Below are 22,559 nucleotides of genomic sequence, written 5' to 3'. Positions count from 1 at the left end.
AGCACATACCCTCCCCAATGTCTATCACCCAGCCACCCCAGCCCTCCCACCCCCCACCACTCCAGCAACCCTCAGTTTGTTTCCTGGGATTAAGAATTCCTCATATAGTGAGATCATATGATAAATGTCTTTCTCTGATTGACTTATTTCGCTCAGCATAATACCCTCCGGTTCCAACCACATCGTTGCAAATGGCAAGATTTCATTCTTTTTGATGGCTGCATAATATTCCATTGTGTGTGTGTGTGTGTGTGTGTGTGTGTGTGTGTGTGTGTGTGTGTGTATATATATATACCACATCTTCATCTATTCATCTGTTGATGGACATCTTGGCTCTTTCCATAGTTTGGCTATTGTGGATATTGCTGCTATAAACATCGGGGTGCATGTACCCCTTCGGATCCCTACATTTGTATCTTTGGGGTAAATACCCAGTAGTGAAATTGCTGGATCGTATGGTAGCTCTATTTTCAACTTTTTGAAGAACCTCCATACTGTTTTCCAGAGTGGCTGCACCAGCTTGCACTCCCACCAACAGTGTAGGAGGGTTCCCCTTTCTCCGCATCCCTGCCAACATCTGTCATTTCCTGACTTGTTAATTTTAGCCATTCTGACTGGTGTGAGGTGATATCCCATTGAGGTTTTGATTTGGATTTCCCGGATGCCGAGTGATGTTGAGCACTTTTTCATGTGTCTGTTGGCCATTTGGATGTCTTCTTTGGAAAAATGTCTGTTCATGTCTTCTGCCCATTTCTTGATTGGATCATCTGTTCTCTGGGTGTTGAGTTTAAGAAGTTCTTTATAGATTTTGGATACTAGCCCTTTATCTGATATGTCATTTGCAAATATCTTCTCCCATTCTGTCAGTTGTCTTTTGGTTTTGTTGACTGTTTCTAAAACTCTTTTTTTTTTTAACAACAGTTCAGCCTCTCTTAACTAATACAGATTCCATAGAGGAAAGCTCTATGAAAAATTTGAGTCAATGAGACCAGCTGGGATCCTTAAGCAAGAAATGAAAAGAAAATCTAGACACATGTAATTGTAACCCTTCAGAAGAATTTTTAAAAATTGAATAACCAGCCTCCACTACGATGACCAACTAGTATATCTGACAGGTATTGCTAATAGAGAAAAAAAAATTCTGCATCCAACAGATATACACTAAGTTTCACATCTGTTTATGTGAAAAGCCTAGGTTAGTTATGGCCTCCCTAGGTTTAGAAAGGACCTTTGCTAAAGCTTCTGTCTCCAAGCAAATGAAAACTAAGGCCAGGTAGTAATTTGAAGAATCCTTCCAAGTAGCTGGCTACAGGAGTCCACCTCCAAGATGCTCACCTCTCAGTATTCATACCCTGTGCTGTCTCTTGCCACACTGAACAAGGCTGATCTGTGTAACCAGTAGGGTACTGCAAACATGACACAGTATGACTTCCCAGACTAAGTCATAAAGACACTGTGGTTTTCACCTTCCTCTCTCTGAACATTTGTTCTGGGAGAAACCTGCTGCCATGTCGTAAGGACACTCAAGATGCCTTAAGGAGAGATTCACATGGCAAGAGGCTCAGGCCTCCTACCAACAACCAGCACTAACTTGCCAGCCACATGACAGGTCACTTTAGAAGCTGGTCATCTTGCCCCAGTCAAGCTTCATTATCACTGCAGTGTTAGCTGACATGTGTCTGCTACAACTCCTTGAGAGACCCGGATCTGGAACCACTCAGCTAAGTTGTTTGAATTCCTGACCTGCAAAAACGCTTGTGTGTGAAATAATAAGGGCTTACTGTTTTTAAGCTACTAATAGGGGCAGGGGGAAATTTGTTATGCAGCAGTAGATAACTGATTCACTAGCTTGTTTTACAGAGAGAAGAAGAGAGAAAGAAAGGAGCAGGAAAGGAAGAAGGAGGGGAAGGAAGAGGAGGAGAGAGAGGAGAGAGCTAGCTAGCTCTCCCTAAGGCTGAAAAGCTTTGCCTATCTTTAGTTGTTTTTAATGCTTCCTGGAAACAGGGGAAGACTGTGCCAGAGGTCATCTAAGTATTATACTGAGTTTTCTTCAACCCAGTCATATGATGAAATCAGTTGTATATGTATAACAGACTCTTTTTAACAAGGCAGCAAAGATTTTATTCATGAACTGGTTACTGGCTCATGTGAACAGCAAATTTAAAAGTTTCTTTCTGTGTGTATGTGTACCGGTAGAACTGAAGAGAAAAAAAAAAGGCTAATTGAACATAGCAGCTACTTCATTCAGGGAATCAGACACTATTTCTTAAGGGCCTCACATTTCACATAAAATGAAGACTTCAGGGCAATTTTATGCTTGTGCCGCTACACGGGGCACTGAGCCTCTCCCATCCCATGATTGAGAACTCTCACACAAGACTACTTCAGTTTTATCTTTCTTGCCTGAGGGCACTTAAGAGGTGGGGAAAAAACCTCTTGTTGCCTCCACATGGAGACTAGCTGGCTTGTGGGAAGTGTCACAGTGTTTGATCACACCGGCATCATTACTGAGGAATAGAAAGCAAGGAACTTAGGGTGGCTCCTTTCTCTCTTCACAGGTTGCAGGAACCATCACTCGCTCTTACATTACATTAGCTGACACACAAACAAGGCCTAATAACAGAACCCCACATCAGAAAACGGTTATCAGGAAGACCCAGAATACCGCTGAACAAGACAGGGCCATACCTTATAATCCACGACCAAGGTCAGAGCCACTCAGTGTTTGATGACTGTTGAGTAAGAGCCACCATTCTGACCAGCAGTCTGTGGCATGGTTCCAGTCTGTGGGGAATCCCCCTTTGAAATGGCTCATTTCTTTTGTTCCAACCTTTTTAGTGATTTTTCACAAAATTGAAATCTAGCAAATATTAAAGAATGACATGGTATTTTTATAATAAGCTCACAGACCCTATCAGATAATTTCCATGAACACCACATCACTGTTTGACAAAGTCAATTTGTGGGTATAGAGTCTTCTTGGCCTTTGAGGTTGCTGATGTTGTGTAGACCAACACTTAAGCGCATCCTGCAATGATTCTCAACCAGGAGTCTTTGAAGATAATGTTGGGTTCCATAAATAATACGCATCAGTGCAAAAAATGCAACAGGAATTACACATTCGCTCATAAGGCTGTCTGGGTTAAATTAAACAGAGGGAAGTACACTAGGTCTTGAGGACCAAAGTAGGACCAATGCCTGTTTCTGTAAACAAAATTTCACTGGAATGCAACCACATCCATTCATTTACAAACTGTCTGCAAGTGCTTCCGCGGGATAACACCAAAGTGGAAACAGAGGCTGTATGGCTCACAAAGCTGAAAATATTTACTACCTGGCCTTTCACATTTAAAGTTTGCCAACCCCTGAAATAAAGTATTACACTTCTCACTTTGGGCTCAGAATGTTTAAACTGACGTGGGACCCTTTCCTGGCTCTCTCATGTATGCTGATAGCTAATTTCTTGGTTTAATAAAGTTAAAATAACAAATTTGGTAGATTAAATTTTTCAAGATTTAGGGTAGAGTCTACAGATATTTCCTCCTTGACCCAGTACTGCCTTATTCATGCTTACCAAAATTTTTAAAAAATGGAATCTGGACTGCTCATACACTTGCTCAACAGCTTTTAAACCACTGGGTAAGTTTAAGTAGCTTGTCTTTTTCCAACATGTCTTATTTAGTTGGTCACCAATACTTTCTAGGGCTAAATATTCTTAGCCTTCTGTTGTGTTTTTAAGAAGACAACATGTAAACTACTTCAGATACAATGATTTTCTTGATGTGAAAAGTTATAAGCATGGATTAATCCATATTGTACAAGATAAGAAAGTGCTTGTAGCAAAATTTAATAAGGGGATAACAGCTACAGGATTTGAACTCACTGGTTTGGAAATAAGAAGCATATACATTTTGGCAGTGAAAGAGAAAATCTTTGTTACAGTCTAAGGAAATTATTTTTAGGGAGGAGGATTCCCATCTAACACCTTCAAGGCAACAGAAAGTCTCAATGAATGTCAGTTTTGCTAAAAACAAAGACAATACTCAGAATTCCTGGTGTAGAGAACTTCCTCCTCAGACTCATCTCTTATTCGGTCTGGCAAAAGGATGAATTCACATCTTTGGGAGTCCTGACACTCTGTAACAAGGAAAAGCCTTAGATATTTTCTGCTTTAACGTTTTCCTCAAAATAATACCCCCATAAAGAATACACAAAGTCAAGACCCAAAGGTCCAGAACATTCTCTACATCAGGGTTTCTCAAACTTGGCACTACTGACACTTTGGGCCTGATGCTTCATCATTGTAGGAGGCTGTCTCATGCACTGTAGGAGGTGTAGCAACATCCAGGGCCCTTACCCTAGACACCAGGAGTCCCCCACCCCTGACTGACAACCAAGAGTGTCTGCAGATACTACTGAATGTCCCCTGAGGTGTGGGGGACAAAATTGCCTCAGCTGAGAACTGCTCTAGAGAAGAGTTAGATCTTTAACTTGCCCAAAAGTGGTTATTTCATTCACCCTATACAAACCAATACTTCATACACCTGGGACCAAAATCTGTTCCCTTCCATGACGAAGTGGCTATGCATGCTATCACAGTCATCACTGATACGCTATACAGTAGACTAAGACTTTCCTCAGAAAATTTCTCTGTGCTAGTTTCTCTGAGCGTCATCTTCCCAGATTTCCTTCCCACAATCTAATCAACATGTATAAGTCATCTCAGGCATCCACAGTGAGACTCACTTTTCAACTCAGTGTTTTCAAACCAACCCTTCCCTGATTCAACGGCAGTGACGGACAGCCCCTTGTAACCGATCAGGGCAAAAAACTACATAGCCTGCTTTTGCTAAAGAGTCCACCGCGAGAGACTGTTGCCTTACGTACTGCACATTAACAGAATTTCTTACGACAGCGCCCACAGTCAAATGTGGTTGTTTTCCTTGAGATCCTTTTAAATCCCCAATTCAATTACCATGCTCATTTTTCTGATGAATCATCAGCAGAAAGCCAGACTATTTTTTAGAGAGTAATATGATCCTCAGCTGGAATATTACTTCTGCAGGACTCAGCTTTACCTACTAGGCACTCAACACACAGTCTAGCCCTGAAGAAGGTTAGACCTTGGTACTTAATACAGCATGAAATTAACCCCTTCCAGAACTTATAGTTTCTTAAAGATAGCTGTTCTACAACTGACACCGAAAGAAAAAGCAAAAACATAAAACTAAATAATTGAGCCAAGTGTGTGGTGTTACTTTATTGTTGTATCTCTACATTCAATAGCTGCAGAGATGCAAATCTCAGCTCTAGGTCACAATTAAATTGAGGCACCAAAATAAAGACTTCACATCTATTTTCAAACATCACAGCTGCAGTGAAATGTTAAGTCTTCGGTATTGCTTTTCCCTCAAGGATTTCCTTTTTTCTCTGCCTCGTGTTCCTTCACTAGAGGGATACACACCAGCAAATCAACATGTGACACTGTTGACATGTTGACAGTTGACACTGCTGCAGATACCAAATCCCCGCAGAATTCAGGGACCGTGCCATAAATGAGGAGGTTTCTTTGAATTCCAAAATGGCCTGAAAGCTGGAAGTGGAAGAAAAACTGGCCAAGTGACCATCCCACACTTCGGCTGTCCCTCGGAGCTGGAATGAGCACATTTCTGAGTGCGATGGGGCTGGAAGACACGATGCTTAAAGCAAGGAGGCCCCAGGAACGAACACCCACCTGTCAGCTGATTTTCTCTTCGTCTTGCTCCTGGGACATGCCCCTTTCAGAGTTGCTTGAAGCTGCTGACAGCACGGACACCACCATTCTGCCCTTCACCCTCAAAACATCCCACTGGTGAAAAGGGAACCCCCCCCGGAATGCACAAGACTCCAAAATGAGCTCCAGCTCCTTGTCTTTAGCTCAGACATAAAGAAATAAGAAGGGAATGACTAATGGGCAATTATGGTTGCCTTGGCTACAACTCTAACTTTTGGCAGATATATTAATTTTTCTGTACCTCTGTGTCTTTAATACTTGTTGAAATAGTACATAAAAGTACTCAAAGGGTGTCAGGATTATTGCCCTCGCCATATGCCCTTTTTCTTTCTTGACGATTGTTCTGTGACCTGCCTTCTCACTCCCTGGTCCAGATTATTGGCCACAGCAGGGATAGAGGAGAGAGTGCTCACATCTCTCACCATTTTCCAAGCATTGCTGCATTCTGCATATGACGCCTAGGGGCCTCCCAGCTAACTGGATGTGTAAATAAAAGAGTTTGAAATCACTTCAAGGTGTCATTCAAATTTTCATCCTAACAGGGAGGAAATTCACCACATTCACCCTGGGGCCTTTTTCCCATCTCTTTTCCTGGTAACAGGCAAGTAATGTGCTAGACAAAGACACAGCAAGTCCCATATTAGCATCTTTTAGGACTCACTCCCCAGTACTCCTCCAATCTTAAAAAGATCACTCTTCTCACTCATGAATGAAAAAAAGAAATATAAAAAAGGGTCTAAAAAGGAAGTTTTCATTATCAGGCACTTTTTTTTATGTCCTCTCTTTTTCTTAGTTATCTCTACCTGAAATCCCTAATAATCATCATGAACTTGAAATTATATTGAGCAATATAAGAAAAAGAAAAATAGGACACCTTCAGGGTATAACTTTGTAACTTAATACTCTTTATCCATTATATAATTTGAAAATTATTCCCTGCATTGTTGTTGCAAGCGTAGGGGCTCTGTGATGATATCAGACTTGGGCTCTCAGCAGGATTCCTCTGCCTGTGTGTTCTGACAAGTATCATCACCAGAATCCCCACAGTGTGAAGACAATCATTAGTAAATGGCAAAGAAGAGGTGTCAATGGTGCTTCAGCCACAGGTTCAACTACCCACTAATAAAGGCTTTGACCTTGGATAATAGAAAAGCCATCTCTTGGAACCACTTTACCAGAGACTGTTTCCTATAATGGCCAAGGACAAATACCAAGATTCAGTGAACACCTAAGTAAAAATAGCAACACCACTAGACAATATTTTTGAATGAGATCTTGCTCTAGGCAACCTCTATACACAACAATATAAGTAGTTCAAAGACAATTTGTAAGTAATTCACCAAGAACCTAAACCAAACCCTAGGAAGTCACAAAATCTTCATCCTTGTCGAAGGACTGGTTTCAGAGCATCTCAGAGGGATTTCAGTCAACAACGGCTGGGGCAGGCCTGGAGAGCTGAAGTCAGTCCATAACATAGCTACCCAAAAGAATTTTCTGCAATGATAGAAATGTTCTAGATACGCACTGCCCAACGGGGGAGGCTTTCAACTTAGAGCTTTAAAGCATTTGAAGTGTGGCTAATACAAATGAAGAACTGAATTTTTAATTTTATTTAATTTTAATTCCATTTAACTTTAAATTGCCATATGTGTCTACTGACTACCAGATTAAAGAATGCAGGTCTGGAAACTGAGGGTGGGAGGGTGGGGGTTGCCAAGGACTGAGTGTCTTGTCCAGGCAAGTGAGAAAGCACTGCGGGGGAAAGCCATAAGCCGAGGGCAAGGAGAGCCCCACAGCTTCATCTCGCAGGCCACCTCCAATTGATAATGAATATCCGCCTCCAAGGCTAAGGCTGAACTCATTAGGAAAGAGGGCTGTGATGAACTAGACACGTCTGCCATGAACACAGGAGGGGGAGCTGATGACACAGGTGCTGTGATTTCATAATGCCAATAGGGTGAGAACTTAAACTCTAGCGGAAGAAGAGAGAAGTAGAAGAGGTAGCCAGGTTCTGAGGCCACCAGATAGATGGCCACTCCAGAAAACAGACTGGTTTGTAGTTGTTGCTTTCTTTTTTTTTTTTAAGATTTTATTTATTTATTTGACAGAGAGAGACAGACAGCGAGAGAGGGAACACAAGCAGGGGGAGTGGGAGAGGGAGAAGCAGGCTTCCTGCCAAACAGGGAGCCCAATATGGACCCTGGGATCATGACCTGAGCCGAAGGCAGACGCTTAACGACTGAGCCACTCAGGCGCCCTATAGTTATTTCTTTACTGCCCAAAATGGAGACTCTTGTATAAATATGGTTAAGCAGGGATGCTAAATATATGCCTGTAGCCAGACAGTCAGGGGGCCACTGGTGTCATATTATATATTTAGCTGTTTATTTATTATCTATTGTATTTATTTAGTTATTTACTTGTTTAGTATCTGTCTCTCCCCCTAGAATGTGGGCTGCATAAGAGGGACCATTCTGGGCTAGAAAGTAGGTATTAAATAAAAGATGGTCTAAATGAGTATTCATACCCAACCATATTCATCAAAAATATATTTGCAGGCCTCCCACATGCAATGTACTGTGTTGGGGGTGGGGAGAGAAATAGCTGTGAAAAAGACAAACCTGGTCCCTATCCTCATGGCTTATATTAAATAGCTAATTATACAATTAAGAACATATGATACCATAACGGCAGGGACCTACTTATGCAGTAGGAAGGGACATGTGCAAATAAGGAAAAGCTTCTTTGGGTGTTAAGCTGAATTTTGAAGGCTGAGTTCGGAGTAACTGGGTGACAGGGAAGTAAAGGGAGTTTGGGGAGAACATTCCAGGCAAAGTAAATGGCTTGGGCAAAGGCTCTGGGTAGGACAGGGTGAACTCCAAAAGCTTAAAAAATAAATAAATGAAAACAAAAACACCGATATTACTGTCTTCCAAAGAGCAAGCAAGGCAGAGGGGCAGGACAGCAAGCTGTCAGAGTCTGTTGGTTATGTTCTCAGAATACCACAGTCCAAATTCAGCCCATTGGACCTCCCAGACACCTGAACCCACCCAATATCATCTGAGGACATCCTTCCCAGGAATGACCACATGCTCCTATGGACCCCAAATTCCAACACTTTTTTTTTATTTTATTTTATTATGTTATGTTAATCACCATACATTACACCATTAGTTTTTGATGTAGTGTTCCATGATTCATTGTTTGCATATAACACCCAGAGCTCCATTCAATACATGCCCTCTTTAATACCCATCAACATTAATGAGATACTTTTCTGCTCAATTTCTTAAATAGGGTCACAGAAAACCATGGGGGGAAAACCTCATTTATCTGGCAAAACAGAGACTTATACACACACACACACAAACACACACACACTGAGACTTGTGTAAGAGCTTACAAAAGACTTTGTTCATGTACTACTGAATTTGTTTCCAATCTAGACAGTTCTTAGAAAGGTAAAAATATTATCCCCATTTCACAGTTGACAACCCTGAGGTCCAAAGAAAATGTAACTTGTCCAAGAGTTCAGTTAGAAGGGACAGAACCAGGATTCAAAGTCACAGCACCCCAATGCTTATGGCAGCAATGTCCACAATAGCCAAACTGTGGAAAGAGCTGAGATGTCCATCAACAGATGAATGGATAAAGAAGATATGGTTCATATATACAATGGAATATTACTCAACCGTCAGAAAGGATGAATACTTACCATTTACATTCATGGGGATAGAACTGGAGGGTATTATGCTGACTGAAATAAGTCAATCAGAGAAAGATAATTATCATATGGTTTCACTATATGTGGAAGATAAGAAACAGTGCTGAGGATCACAGGGGAAGGGAGGGAAAACTGAATCGGAAGAATTCAGAGAGAAAGACAAACCATGAGAGACTCTTGACTCTGGAAAACAAACTGAGGGTTGCTGGAGGGGAGGTGGTGGGGAGATGGGGTAATGGGGTGATGGGCATTAAGGAGGGCACGTGATGTGATGAGCACTGGGTGTTACATGCAACTGATAAATTATTGAACACTACATCTGAAACTAATGATGTACTATATGTTGGCTATTTGAATTTAAAAAAAAAAGAACGTCACAGCACACAAGTACCATTATCTTCCCTACAAAAGCAGTTTCTTTCCAACTGAGGGCCCCATGAAAAATACTGAGTCTGATCCTTAGTGACACCAACCCCACCAACCATGCAATTTTTTTATTTTTTAAGTTTTTATTTAAATTTCAGTTAACATATAGTATAATATTAGTTTCAGGTGCACAATATAGTAATTCAACCCTTCCATACAATACCTGGTGCTCATCACAAAAAGTGCACTCTTGAATCCCCATCACCTATTTAACACATCCCCCCAGCTACCCATCCCCCGCAACTCCCCCACCCCAGTAACCATCAGTTTCTTCTCTATAGTTAAGAGTTTATTTCTTAAAATTGGAAAAATAATAATAAAAGTCAGCAGTCAAAAAAAAAGTCGATTTCTTGGTTTGTCTCTCTCTTTTTCCCTTTGCTCATTTGTTTTGTTTCTTAAATTCCACATATGAGTGAAATCATATAATATTTGTCTTTTCTCTGACTGACTTATTTCACTTGGTGTAATACTCTCTAGCTCTGGGGCAGCTGGGTGACTCAGTCAGTTAAGTGTCCAACTCTTGATTTTGGCTCAGATCATGATCTCAGGGTCCTGGGATCGAGCCCTGCATCAGGCTCCACACTCAGTGGGGAGTCTGCTTGAGGCTTCTCTCTCTCCGTCTACCCCTCTCCCCACTCTTGTGTGTGAGCGCACTCTTTCTCTCTCAAATAAATAAATCTTTAAAAATGCTCTCTAAGACTATGGACTCTGAGAAACAAACTGAGGGTTCTAGAGGGGAGGGGGGGTGGGGGGATTGGTTAGCCTGGTGATGGGTATTAAAGGGGGCACGTATTGCATGGAGCACTGGGTGTTATACGCAAACAATGAATCATGGATCACTACATCAAAAACTAATGATGTAATGTGTGGTGATTAACATAATAAAAAAAGAAAAGAAAAGAAATAAAAGAAAAAAAAAAGAAAAGAAAAATGCTCTCTAGCCCCATCCATGTTGTTGTAAATGGCAAGACTTCATTCTTTTTATGGCTGAGTAATATTCCATTGTATATTTACCATATCTTCTTTATCCATTTGTCAATCAATGGACACCTGGAGCTGTTTCCATAATTTGGCTATTGTAGGTAATGCTGCTATCAACACTGGGGTGCATGTATCCCTTTGAATTAGTATTTTTTTATTCTTTGGGTAAATAACTAGTAGTGCAATGGCTGGATAGTAGGGTAGTTCTATTTTTAACTTTTTGAGGAATCTCCATACTATGTTCCACAGTGGCTGTACCAGTTTGCATTCCCACCAACAGTGCAAGAGGGTTCCCCTTTCTCCTCAGCCTTGCCAACACCTGTTGTTTCTTTTGTTGTTGATTTTAGCCATTCCGACAGGTGTGAGGTGATATCTCACTGTAGTTTTGATTTGCATTTTCCTGATGATCAGTGGAGTTGAGCATCTTTCCATGTGTCGGCCATCTGGATGTCTTCTTTGAGAAAATGTCTATTCATGTCTTCTGCTCATTTTTTAATTGGATTATTCATTTTGGGAGTGTTGAGTTTTATAAGTTCTTTATATACTGTGGATACTAATCCTTTACTGGATATGTCATTTGCAAATATCTTCACCCATTCAATAGGTTGGCTTTTAGTTTTGTTGATTGTTTCCTTTGCTGTGCCCAAGTTGTTATTTTGATGTAGTCCCAGTAGTTTATTTTTGCTTTTGTTTCCCTTGCCTCAAGAGACCTATCTAGAAAGAAGTTGCTATGGCCGATGTTAAAGAAGTTACAACCTGTGTTCTCCTTTAGGATTTTTCAACCATGCAATTTTTTTTTTTTTAAGACAAAGAGAATGAGCGGGGTTAGGTGAAGGGGAGGAGAGACAGAGGGAGAGGGAGAGAGAAAATCTTAAGCAGGCTCCCACACCCAGTGCAGAGCCCAACAGAGGGCTCAATCTCACAACCCTGAGATCAAGACCTAAGCCAAAATCAAAAGTCAGAAGCTTAACCGACTGAGCCAGATTGAAGACCAACTTTCTAAAACACACTTACTTCATGGTTGGAGGCTATAAGGAGCTGCTTTAGAAAGTTCTACAGCCACTTATTCATGAAAGTAATGATATTCATCCACTTCGAATGCAGAGCCTTGTTTTGAACTATTTTTTAAGTCAATTTGGAGAACCTGGAATCATTCACAGGGCCTCATTAGTTCTGAAATACAATGAGTCATTTTCAGACTCATGGATCAAATGCCCCAGGGCACTTTCAACAGTGACAGCTCTCACAACCTAAGAGTCTGCAATGACCCACGTGCTTTATATGTATCCTGTAATCAGGGTGACCAACTGTCCTGGTTTACCTGGGACCCAGGGGTTCCTGGGGCAGAATGAGCTGGTCACTCCACAAGCAATTCATCCTCATAACACTCGGGTGCAGTAGGGGGACTTATCCATCACCTTAACTGATAAGAGAATTCAAAACAGTGTTCCCATGGTTTGCCCAAAGTCCTCAGAGCCTGTGGGATCAAAACTGGGGTTTGAACTGAGATCTGATTCCCAGGGGTTAGTCCTACCCTAGCCCTCTGGATAACCACAGCACCACAAATTAGCTGAGAGAGATGGACATCCTTGTGTACTAAAACGTAAATGAATACCTCAAACCTTCCACTTCTCTGGAGAATTCTCACCTTTCTACCTTATGATGTGGAGAGGATTTTTTCAAGACTGAAATAAAACTGGGAGCACTCCTTTGCCTTAAGCTCAGTGTCCTGATTTGCATGTCAATGCCGGCAGTGTTATTTTGCCTAAGGGCTGCTTTTAAAACACCCAGAGCAGAGAAAGCAGTCTGGGCTGGGAAACTAACCAGGAAATTGTGGAGAACAGGCCACATCAGGATTTCATCAGGTGTGGAGTCACACCTGATGAAGTGGAAAGAGTTAAGAGTCCGACAGACTTAAATTTAAATTCTTCCCCTGCCATATACTAGCTGGGTGACCTCAGGGCTAATAATAGTTATTTCACAGGCTTACCACGGAGTATAAAATGAGATCACCCAATGTGAATCTACCTTGCTCCATGATTGGCACACGAAAAACACCCCATAAATGTTAGTTTGCCAACAACCCCCAAGAAAGGAAACTCAAGATGACCCTTCTTTGTAATCTCCTCAAAGGTTCACCAGGTTTCTGAAACCTAAACCTTGGTGAAACAACAGTTTGTGTCAATAATAAGAATACAAATAATCCAATTTTTTTAAAAAACAGCCAAAGATTTGAACAGACTTTTCACCAAAGAAAAATACAGATGGCAAACAGGCACATAAAAAGATGTTCAACATCATTTGTTAATAGGGAAATACAAAATGAAGCCACAAGATATCATTACATACCTACTGGAATGAGTAAAATTAAAAATATTGACAATACCAAGCGTTGACAATGTTGTGGAGCAACTGGAATTCTCAGGCACTGCTGGTGGGAATACATGCTGGATTGGTACATTTAGAACAGCCATGGCAGCTTCTTATAAAGTTAAATACACCTATAATACGACCCAGCAGTCCCATTCCTAGGAATTTAGCCAAGACAAATAAAAATGAATGTCCACAAAAAAGTTTCTTAATAAAAGCCAGAAATCACCCAAATGTCCATCAACAGATGAATGGACCAACAATATGTGGTATGAAATACTACTCAGTAAAAAAAAAAAAAAAAAAAAAAAGGAACCTACTGATACAAACATCAAAATGAGTGAATACAAAATACATTTTTTTGGCAAAAGAAGTCAGATGCAAAAGACTATACACTATTTGACTCCATTTATATGAAATTTTGGAAAAAGCTGGGGTGGGGTGAGGGAACTGTCTGCAGGGGGACACAACAGAAGTCTTTGGAGGTGATGGAAACCTTCCACATCCTGTTTGGGGTGGTAGCTACACAGGTATTTACAATTGTCAAAACTCACTGAACTGTACACTTTAAAAGGGTGGATTTTACTACATGTAAACTATGCTAGGAAACCTCTAACTTTAAAGAGAAAATAGATCAGAAAATACTAAGGGTCTCACATGGGGAGGAGGCAATCCTACAAAACAGGTGGAGTGGGAAGCATGGTAGGATGGACAGGGCAGACCCTGCCACTGATTTTGTGAATGGGACTTGACTTGCACCTTTAGTTATTGGGGAAGCAAACCAAGAAAGAGGAGTCGTTTATTAGTTAGTGTCTCTATATTGCCCAGTCTCGTTTCATTTAGCTACTTCCAAAGCTTGTTAGACAGGTCAACACTTCACTTTAAAAAAAAATGTGTTAAGTGTCCCCACTTACAAAGAATTTGCCTTATGTTCTCATCTCTCCAATGGTCCTCACACCCTACAGCATTCTGATCTGTGTATAAGTGTGTCTCCTCCATGAAACTGGGTTTCTCTTTCAAGTTTGTGATCCCAGCATCTAGGAGGTGTATAATGAGTGTGGACTGACACATCAAGGCAGCATTCAATATAAACTGCTATTAATAAGGGCCCACTATGTGCCAGGCATGGTGCTGGCAGAGTGTGTGCTCAGGAATGAACAGCTCGCCCCCAACATTTGCATCTAAAAATGAGGAACACACTGTCCATGGTGCCTCCTCCTGCAGGACTCCCTCGGTAGGATGTAAGGTCCAAAGGTAAGCACAGAAATATATTGACATGTAGATTCAAAAGTCAAAGAAAATGCTTTAGGGCTTGGAGCAGGAAACCAAATTACTTTGATTCAGGGCAGACAAAAAAAAATGTTAATGTATTTCATTCCAGTGGGTATGAGTTCCATGGAAGATCTATATTTTAAAACATCAGAGCCCAATCACATTCTTCCTGATATTATCTGTTCAGCAGATGTGAAACATATCACTGATTTCATTTTATAAGTGGGAAAACTAACCTGTACACAAGCAAGGGAAGACTTAATTTTCCTCTGTATGCTTTCTTCTCAAATGGTAGGAAATTAATGTTAAGAAAATATTTCCGGTTGTTTAAGTGCATTTGTCTGTCTGTATCTGTCTGGTTCTTGCCTTCTCTCTTTGCCTCTATTTCTCTCTTTTTTTTTTCTTTTCTCTCCCTCCTGTTCTGCTTCCCTCTCCATCCCCCTCTCCTCCCACCCGCTCTCCTCCCAGCCCCCTCTCCTCCCAGCCCCCCTCCTCCCAGCCCCCCTCCTCCCAGCCCCCTCTCCTCCCAGCCCCCCTCCTCCCAGGCCCCCTCCTCCCAGCCCCCTCTCCTCCCAGCCCCCTCTCCTCCCAGCCCCCCTCCTCCCAGCCCCCCTCCTCCCAGCCCCCTCTCCTCCCAGCCCCCCTCCTCCCAGCCCCCCTCCTCCCAGCCCCCTCTCCTCCCAGCCCCTCTCCTCCCAGTCCCCTCTCCTCCCTCTCTAGGAGAGGAGTTAAACCAGTTGTTCTGTCCCCCGATATCCACTCCCCTCGATCTGGTAACAGCACCTTGATTTTCCTCCCCAGGGACTACACCTCTTCCAAAGAATACAATTTGCAAGAACCTTCAACGTAATACCCACTCTTCCCTGACCAAGAGGCAGCTATCTGATCCAAGCAAGGTCCATTAGATAACCTTGCCCTGAACTTTGGCTCTTGAGTAGAGTGAGAGAAATGCAAAAAGATGGCTGGAATTTATTCTTGTGTCAGTGCCCTTGAGAGAATTTTCTTCACTTTGTACAACTTAGATCTTCTGAGATCCCCTGGCTTCAGTGTTTCTCAAAACCAGTTTTATCATTTCTCCTTTGATTCTGCAATTACCTTACAACTTTACAATAAAATACCTTTTTGCTCAAATTAAAGTCAGTTTCTGTTGCTTGCAAACAAAGAGCCCTAAAGGATACAACTTTTTAGTTCAATCTTTTTTAAGTCTTAAAACATGCCACCTACTCCCGAGAAGCCATAAATGTCATGTGTAAGAGCAGAGCTATGCATTTGCTTTATTATTTTATTATTTATTCTATTATTTTATTATTGCATGTACCCCTCGGGCTTAGACTGGGATGTGGGGGCCTTCTATCCTGGTCCTCCTTGGCTTTCCCAATAAGAGAGGAGAGGTCGTTGACAAGTCAAGATAACGGATAACTCTTTCCTAACCTCCTGCCCACCAGGAAAAGATCTCAAGGCCCACAGGGCAAAATCAGGTCAATGAGCACCAACTTGGTTTGATTGTCTGTACCACTTCCAACCCCACAACCTCTGGCAAACTGGAAATTCTAGGTGACTTGGAGCCCCAACTCATTATCCTTTTCAGAACCCTGGATCACAAAGGTAATAATAATGACCACAATTATTATTAACAATTACTGAGCAATCAGTACCTATGAAGCATTGAATTACAAATTGTATACACTTTATCTCATTTAAGCTATATAATAATAACTGTTATTCCTATTTTACAGATGAAAATACTGAGATTTGGAAAGGTCAGGATCTTACTGAAGTTAAGAGCCAGTGAAAGACAGAGCCAAGAGCAAATGCAGGTCTTTCTGATTTCACTCTTAATCAGAAAGCCAACACTCAATCACAATGACATTGTGTCAAATGTGGGCTAGTTTCTGCTTCTGTGCTGGAAATCAGAGTTCACCTGGCTAATACAATACAAACATGAAGGGGTTTCCATTATTTTTCACACCAGAAACAAACACCCAAGGGGTTATGCATCAAAGTGTACTGTCTTGATTTTATCAATTGCCTTTTCTCCTCTACTTGCCACTTGAGACTTTGCTGTCCTCTGTGTACTGACAAACCCTATCTTACCTGGCACAGGAATGTTTTTCAGGATAAAATAAAAAAGAAGACTATCACTCCCCATAAGTTAACAGCACTCGAGCTTTGCCAAAGTTCTAACTCCCATAGGGCTCACTGCAGCAGGATGCAGAGCTCCAGGGACCTCAACTTTTGTACTTGGCAAGCTGCTCCTACCCACCAGAAAAACAGGGGGAATAGTTAACCCCAATCAAATCTGGCTCTTAAATACTCTCAAAGACCTTTCAAAAAAAAAAGACCTTTCAGATGTAAAGAAAGTCTTAAACCCTAGAAGGAGAAAATGAAAAACATCAATATGTTTGCAAATTCATTCAACAAAAGTTGACTGGACAAGTTGAGCTAATAGTACTGTGCCAAAGTTAATTTCTTCATTGGGATATACACAATAGCATGATTAAGAAGGATGTTAACATTAGAGGAAGCTGGGTAAAGGGTATATGGGAACTCTCTGTCTTATGTTTGCAACTCTTCTATTAATTTAAAGTCATTTCAAAATTAAAGGCTTTAAAAAATGTACCGACAGGCTGGGTAAAGATTCCCCTACAGCAACCTCCTTTAAGACTGACAATTTAGGACAGCATGACTGTTGAAATGAGAATCTTGAGTCATGTTCATCAGTGAAGTATCATTGGTAGCAACAGCACAGAGTCTCTCTAGTCCAAAACCACAAGAACATATTTTGCAAACCAAGGCTTTAACGAGAACTGAACAAAGAAGAGAGCTTGGTCATTATACCTCACATCTGGGCTATAAACATACACTTCACAGTAAATGGGGTGTGAGTGTGTGTGTGTGTATATGTGTGTTTTTGGGGGGAGGGAAAGAGAAAGAGAGGGAAAGAAAAGGGGAGAATACATGAATGAGATGAAGCTAAAGCAAAACAGAAAGAATCATTTACATCACTCATCTGGGATCAGGGGAAGAATTCACACATTTGTATAAGTAACTAGGTATCACAGATGGAGTGAATTACTGGGTGCTGGTCCTCAACACAAGGAACACTAACTTTTCCAAAGAAAGTTTCAGAAATACTTATCCAAGAGTTATTCAGCATAAGCAAAGCATTGCAGAAAAGTTTTGAATGGCCCTAAGAAATGGAATATCTAAGGCCTACAGAGAACTGCAAGAAAATTTTGAGGATGATCAAATCCAGGGTGGAGAACTCTTTCAAGGACGGGAAGGTCTCTTACTTCAGGGCATGACCATGCATCTGCAAGACCAGAAGAAAACAGTTCTGTCCAGTTTAGAGAAACTCTTTTCTGATACGAGGAAGAAGTGCTTGAGATAATGGGTGAGGAAATATCTCAGTAGGTCCCCAAAGGGGGGACCACCTTGTCTTTGGATGACATTGCAAGAAGAGGAAACTGGTTTTTGTACAGGTTTAATATAAACCTGCCTGAAAGCACAGAGGAGGAATAAATGGTCAATTTAGGGTCTATGTCAATTCATGGAATCAGAGCATATGTAGCATGTAGCTCCTTTAACATTTCTCCAAAGAGTAGTTGGTAGAGAGGAATCGGGCATTGTTATTCCAGGAACAGAAAGTGTCAGTCACATCATGGAACTCTGGTGTAAAAAATCCTTTGACTGATCCAGTTTTCTAACCTTTCCTCCTATTTCAGAGACTTTCTGAGGATGTATAACCGTGCGCCTGCAATTCAGGAGACAAGCTGATCTGGCACTAAGCTCTGATTTCTTTTCCGATAAGACAACTGAGGTAAATTCATGAGAAAATAAATCATGGCCCCCAAATCAGAATCTGAAAAAAAAAAAAAATGCCATATTCCCTGGACACTTTATTTGGTGGGGAGGGGAACCTTATCCACTGACATCCTATTTACAGTACCCTTGCTCCAAGAAAGATTTAAGACAAATAATAGAGTATTCAAAATTCATATTTCATTATGTTTATGAGTGAAAATACAATAGTTCATTGCATTACATTTGTACATTATTGTGTTTAAATCCTATCAAGATAATAGCCCCACTTCACCCCAAACAGCTTGGTAAAACCACATTTCACTTTATCCCACTCTGTCTTCCATTTATATTTTAGTAGAATAATTTGGTCAGACACCCAAAGGCCCTCCCACTAATGAAAGCAGGATTTGCTAAGAAAAATCAATTTACAACTTGCCTTAGTACCCATCAAAGACAAAAAGAGTTATTAAAGTCTGAAACACAGCAACCGTCCTCAAACTCAGAAGAGCCAGTAGGAAAGTACCAGAGGCAAACGAAGGGTTAACCAGCTGATTTCTGGCTTAAGAGAAGGATGCAACAGGATTTTTTAAGGCAAACACCTGGAGGGAAAAAAGTAGTATTTTGTTTCCACCTCAAGAAATTGCAGACAAACGTAAAGCAAATCACATCAGTGGAATACTCAATTATCTGAACATGCTAATTAGCGATATGTAATCAACCCGCTTTCAGGCCTGTCTTCACCTGCTGTAATTTTGCAGTGCATTGCCTTCCTTATTCCTCACAACCGGTAGAACATTAGACAGTCTGCATGGTGCATCAAAGGGAAACAAATAAGCACAGATTTTTGCTGATGGCAGGAATTTCTCATGCTCAGGGCATATGAACCAACAATATGGAAACAGCGGCACTGGCTGTATATTTTAATTATTCCCCACACCTATCCTGCAAAAGACACTTAAAGTTCGATTAGGTGATATGATACTCAGTTACGGTCATTTCATAAAACTGAGCGCACACAGTCATCTAAAGTAGTAAATATGCAGTCATGACAGAATTAAATATTCATGAAATCAAGAGCAAGCGGAAAGCTGAAGATATTAGAATATTAAAATTCATCATAGTTTTTACAATGTAAATCTTGTATGCATTTATAAGGCACCCCGGTTCGGTCTAGTGTGTGTTCAAATTCCAGTTCCATGGTAGACTGCCATTTAAATTACAATATCGATTTGGGTAGATAAACAACAACGTCAATCCTTACCTCGGTTTCAAAATGCAAAACAATTTTGAACATTTGCAAATACCAACTTGTTAAGGGAGCCTGTCTCCAAATACAGAACAGCAACACTCAACGTGATCCCAACGTGTTTCAGATATTTGTTTAATCCACTAGGACCTTCGGGAAGGTCCAACAGAAACCAAGGCAACTCCTAGAAGGAGCACTCATGACATGCAATTCTCCTCTAACCAGGCGAAGTAGCTATTTTCTTGCACATTTCTAAGTGATTAAAAGTGAGAAAGTATACTGACTGACCCTTCTTGGTTCGGGTATCCTGATCTGTCACACCAACTTTTTCCCAACATTAGCAGTCAGTTTCAAAACGTATTAACAAATGCATGTGTACACTTTACACAGATACAACTAAACAACGCTAGCTTCCACAAAACGGAACTCCGGGCGTGAATGGGAAGACTATGCTCAGAGACCAAGCTGTCATAAATGCACTCTAATAATATTACCAAGGCAGTATTTTCTATGCAGTTTCCTTTACTTTACAATTTTCTCAACAGAAGAAACATCAGCACCAGAGAATGATGGCATTTGAGCAATTTCTTACTGGAATCCAGTTACCTGAAGAACTCCCCTCTCCACAGTAAGAAGTAGCTATCCCCTGGTCTACAATGACACAGCAGGGCTGCGAAAGATTTCCAGGGCTCGTCTGCTTCCAGGCACCTGGTCCCTGCCCTCCTAGCTAGGAGGGTGCCGGCTGAGGAGAAGGACCTCGAGTTTAGAGCTGGGTTAGGCAGCGCTCTCCATTCTGCAAATGAGCCAAACTTTGCTCCCATTGTTGCCATCTTAAGGTTGATGTCACCTCCCTCCAAGGAGTCTCAGAAGCCACCTGGCAGCTCCTGAAGACACGCTTCCCCTTGACCTACATCATCTAAATAAGCCTTGGTTATACTGTGTGGGCAAGCAAAGGTCTCTCAACACGGCTCTCCCGAGGTGCTGTGCTCTACCCTGGGCATCACATCGCATGTACCAGAAGACTTTTCTCTGAACACGCCTCTGAATACGGAAACCAGGACAGACTCCTGCACACGCCTTCCAGTTCGGAAAGTCACTCTCTCCCATCGACTCCCCTCAATCGCACGCCTTCCCCACATCTGCAACCCCCACCACCACACAAACGAGGGAAGGGGGTGGGGGGAGCGGAGGGGTTAAAGTGACAGCCACTACTAGAGATCCTCGGTTTTGTTCAAAAGGTGTCACAGCTCCAACACTGTGGACCTACCTTGCTCTCTCCTTTCTCGCTGTTGGGTCTCGCCTCGGGATCGTCGCTGTCCTCCGCGCCTGCACTCTCGCCGGGCACTTCATCCTGAGCCAGCTGCTGCTGCTGCTGCTGCGGCTGCGGCTGGGGCTGGGGCTGGGGCTGGGGCGGCTGTGGCGGCGCCTGGCAGGCTCCGCCAGCCCCCTGGGAGCGGGGGATGGGCTCCGGGCGCGGAGAAACTCCCTCAACATCCATCTCCATCTTCCCATTCACTGGAGGGCAAGACAAAAGCGGAGCGGGGACTTGGCAGCGGCGCCCGGCGGCTCCTCAGCTGCCCGTGGCACGCATGGCTCGCCGAGGAGGGGCCGCCTCCCGCGCGCCCTCCCTCCTGCCGCCCTTCGCCCGCGCTCCCCGCAGCTCCGCTCGCCCGCTCGGCTCGGGCGCGGGCGGCGTCTGGGCCGGGGCGCGCGGGGAGCGGGGGGCCGCGTGTCCTTGGAGCGGTGGCCTTCGGGCGCCCCCGGCAGCCCCGCTAAGCAGAGCGCATCCCGGCGGCGGCGGCGGCGGCGGCGGGGGTGGCGGCGACGCCTCCCAGCCGCGCGCCCAGCCCCGGGGCCGCCCGGGGACTTGCTCTCCAGCCGGGCCTCCAGATTCGCGGTGCTTTCCAGCCTCTCCTGGGGCCCCTCGGCGTCTCCCCTCCCCTCCAGCCTCCGGAACAAAGTTACTGGAAGAACGGCCGGGCGAAACGGACAAGGAATAGGGGCTGCCAGGTGCGAGTGAGCCCTACCATCCCCGCCCGCTGACCAAGCGCCGACCCCTCACCTTTGCCCTCGCCCCGGCGCCGAGGAACCGAGGAAAGGAGGGGTTTCCGACCTGCGCCAGGTGGTGGCGGCGAGGACCGGCGGGAGGGGAGCCTGCGGAGGGCTGGGGGCCGGTGCGCCCACCCCCGAGCCCCGGCGACCCCCACCTCGGCGCGGGCCCGGCCTCCCCCCTCCCCGCCCCGCCCCCCCGCGCCGAGCGTGTCTCCGGGGTCAGCGCTCCGGAGCGTGCGTGAGTGTGTCCCCGGGCTCTCGCTCCTCGGTCGGCTCCGCCGCCGCCGCCGGCTCCGCGCCACACAGCCCCGCGCTAGAGAATGGAGTGCAGAAGCAGCGGAGCCGGCCGCCAGCTCCGGGCAGGAAATCGACCTACCCTCGCCTCCGGCCCGATCGCGGGCAGGAACCGGGAAGGGGTGGGGCCCCGCGTGGACGGCGAGGACGCGAGGCTCGCAGCGCGCCCGAGTTGGGTGTAAAGGTCGGCCGGAGAGGGTCGATGGGGGAGGCGGAGGGCGAAGCGAGAAGTCGCCGCCAGGCATTGACTGCAGTGTGCCCCGGGGTGGGCGCCAACTGGGCGCCGCCGCTCCCAAGTGGCGAGCTCTCCTGTGCTGGAAGGGCGTCCTCCGCAGGGCAGGTCTCCAGGAGGTTCCGGTGGTGACCCCAGGCCAAGCAATGAGCTGCGTCTGCATATACAGATAGATAGAGGTGACAGGGGTAGAACTTGGAAATTCTTAAATCGGGGCTCACCGACAGTCAGGTGATCAGCATGACTTCTAAATTTAACACCACTTGGTCCTGGGGAATAGCTTACAACTTCGCGGGACCTGCTAACTGCAACTCCGCGTCCAGGACGGACCCTCCAGCAGCTATGGAGAGAAATAGCAAGTTATTAAGAACCTGTTTAATATTAA

General features: G+C 43.7%; 1 protein-coding gene across 1 annotated transcript in view; it reads right to left on the bottom strand.

The window, feature by feature from the left end:
* RBMS3 (RNA binding motif single stranded interacting protein 3) overlaps positions 1-22,187 on the bottom strand; it is a 1,335,892-nt gene extending 1,313,705 nt beyond the window's left edge. Inside the window, exons 1-2 of the mRNA XM_088026449.1 lie at positions 22,025-22,187; positions 20,864-21,111 (exon numbers count right to left, since the gene is read on the bottom strand). Coding sequence (XP_087882575.1) covers positions 20,864-21,111; positions 22,025-22,187 — 411 coding nt within the window. The remainder of the gene's footprint in view (positions 1-20,863; positions 21,112-22,024) is intronic.
* Between the last annotated feature and the right edge of the window lie 372 nt (positions 22,188-22,559).

This window comes from Eumetopias jubatus, unplaced genomic scaffold (genome assembly GCF_037043125.1).
Source record: "Eumetopias jubatus isolate StellerSeaLion01/CBP00866 unplaced genomic scaffold, mEumJub1_p1.0 scaffold_1, whole genome shotgun sequence".
In the NCBI taxonomy this organism is placed as follows: Eukaryota; Metazoa; Chordata; class Mammalia; order Carnivora; family Otariidae; genus Eumetopias; species Eumetopias jubatus.
Note: the sequence above shows the minus strand (reverse complement) of the source record. Positions and strands in the feature narration are given on the sequence as shown.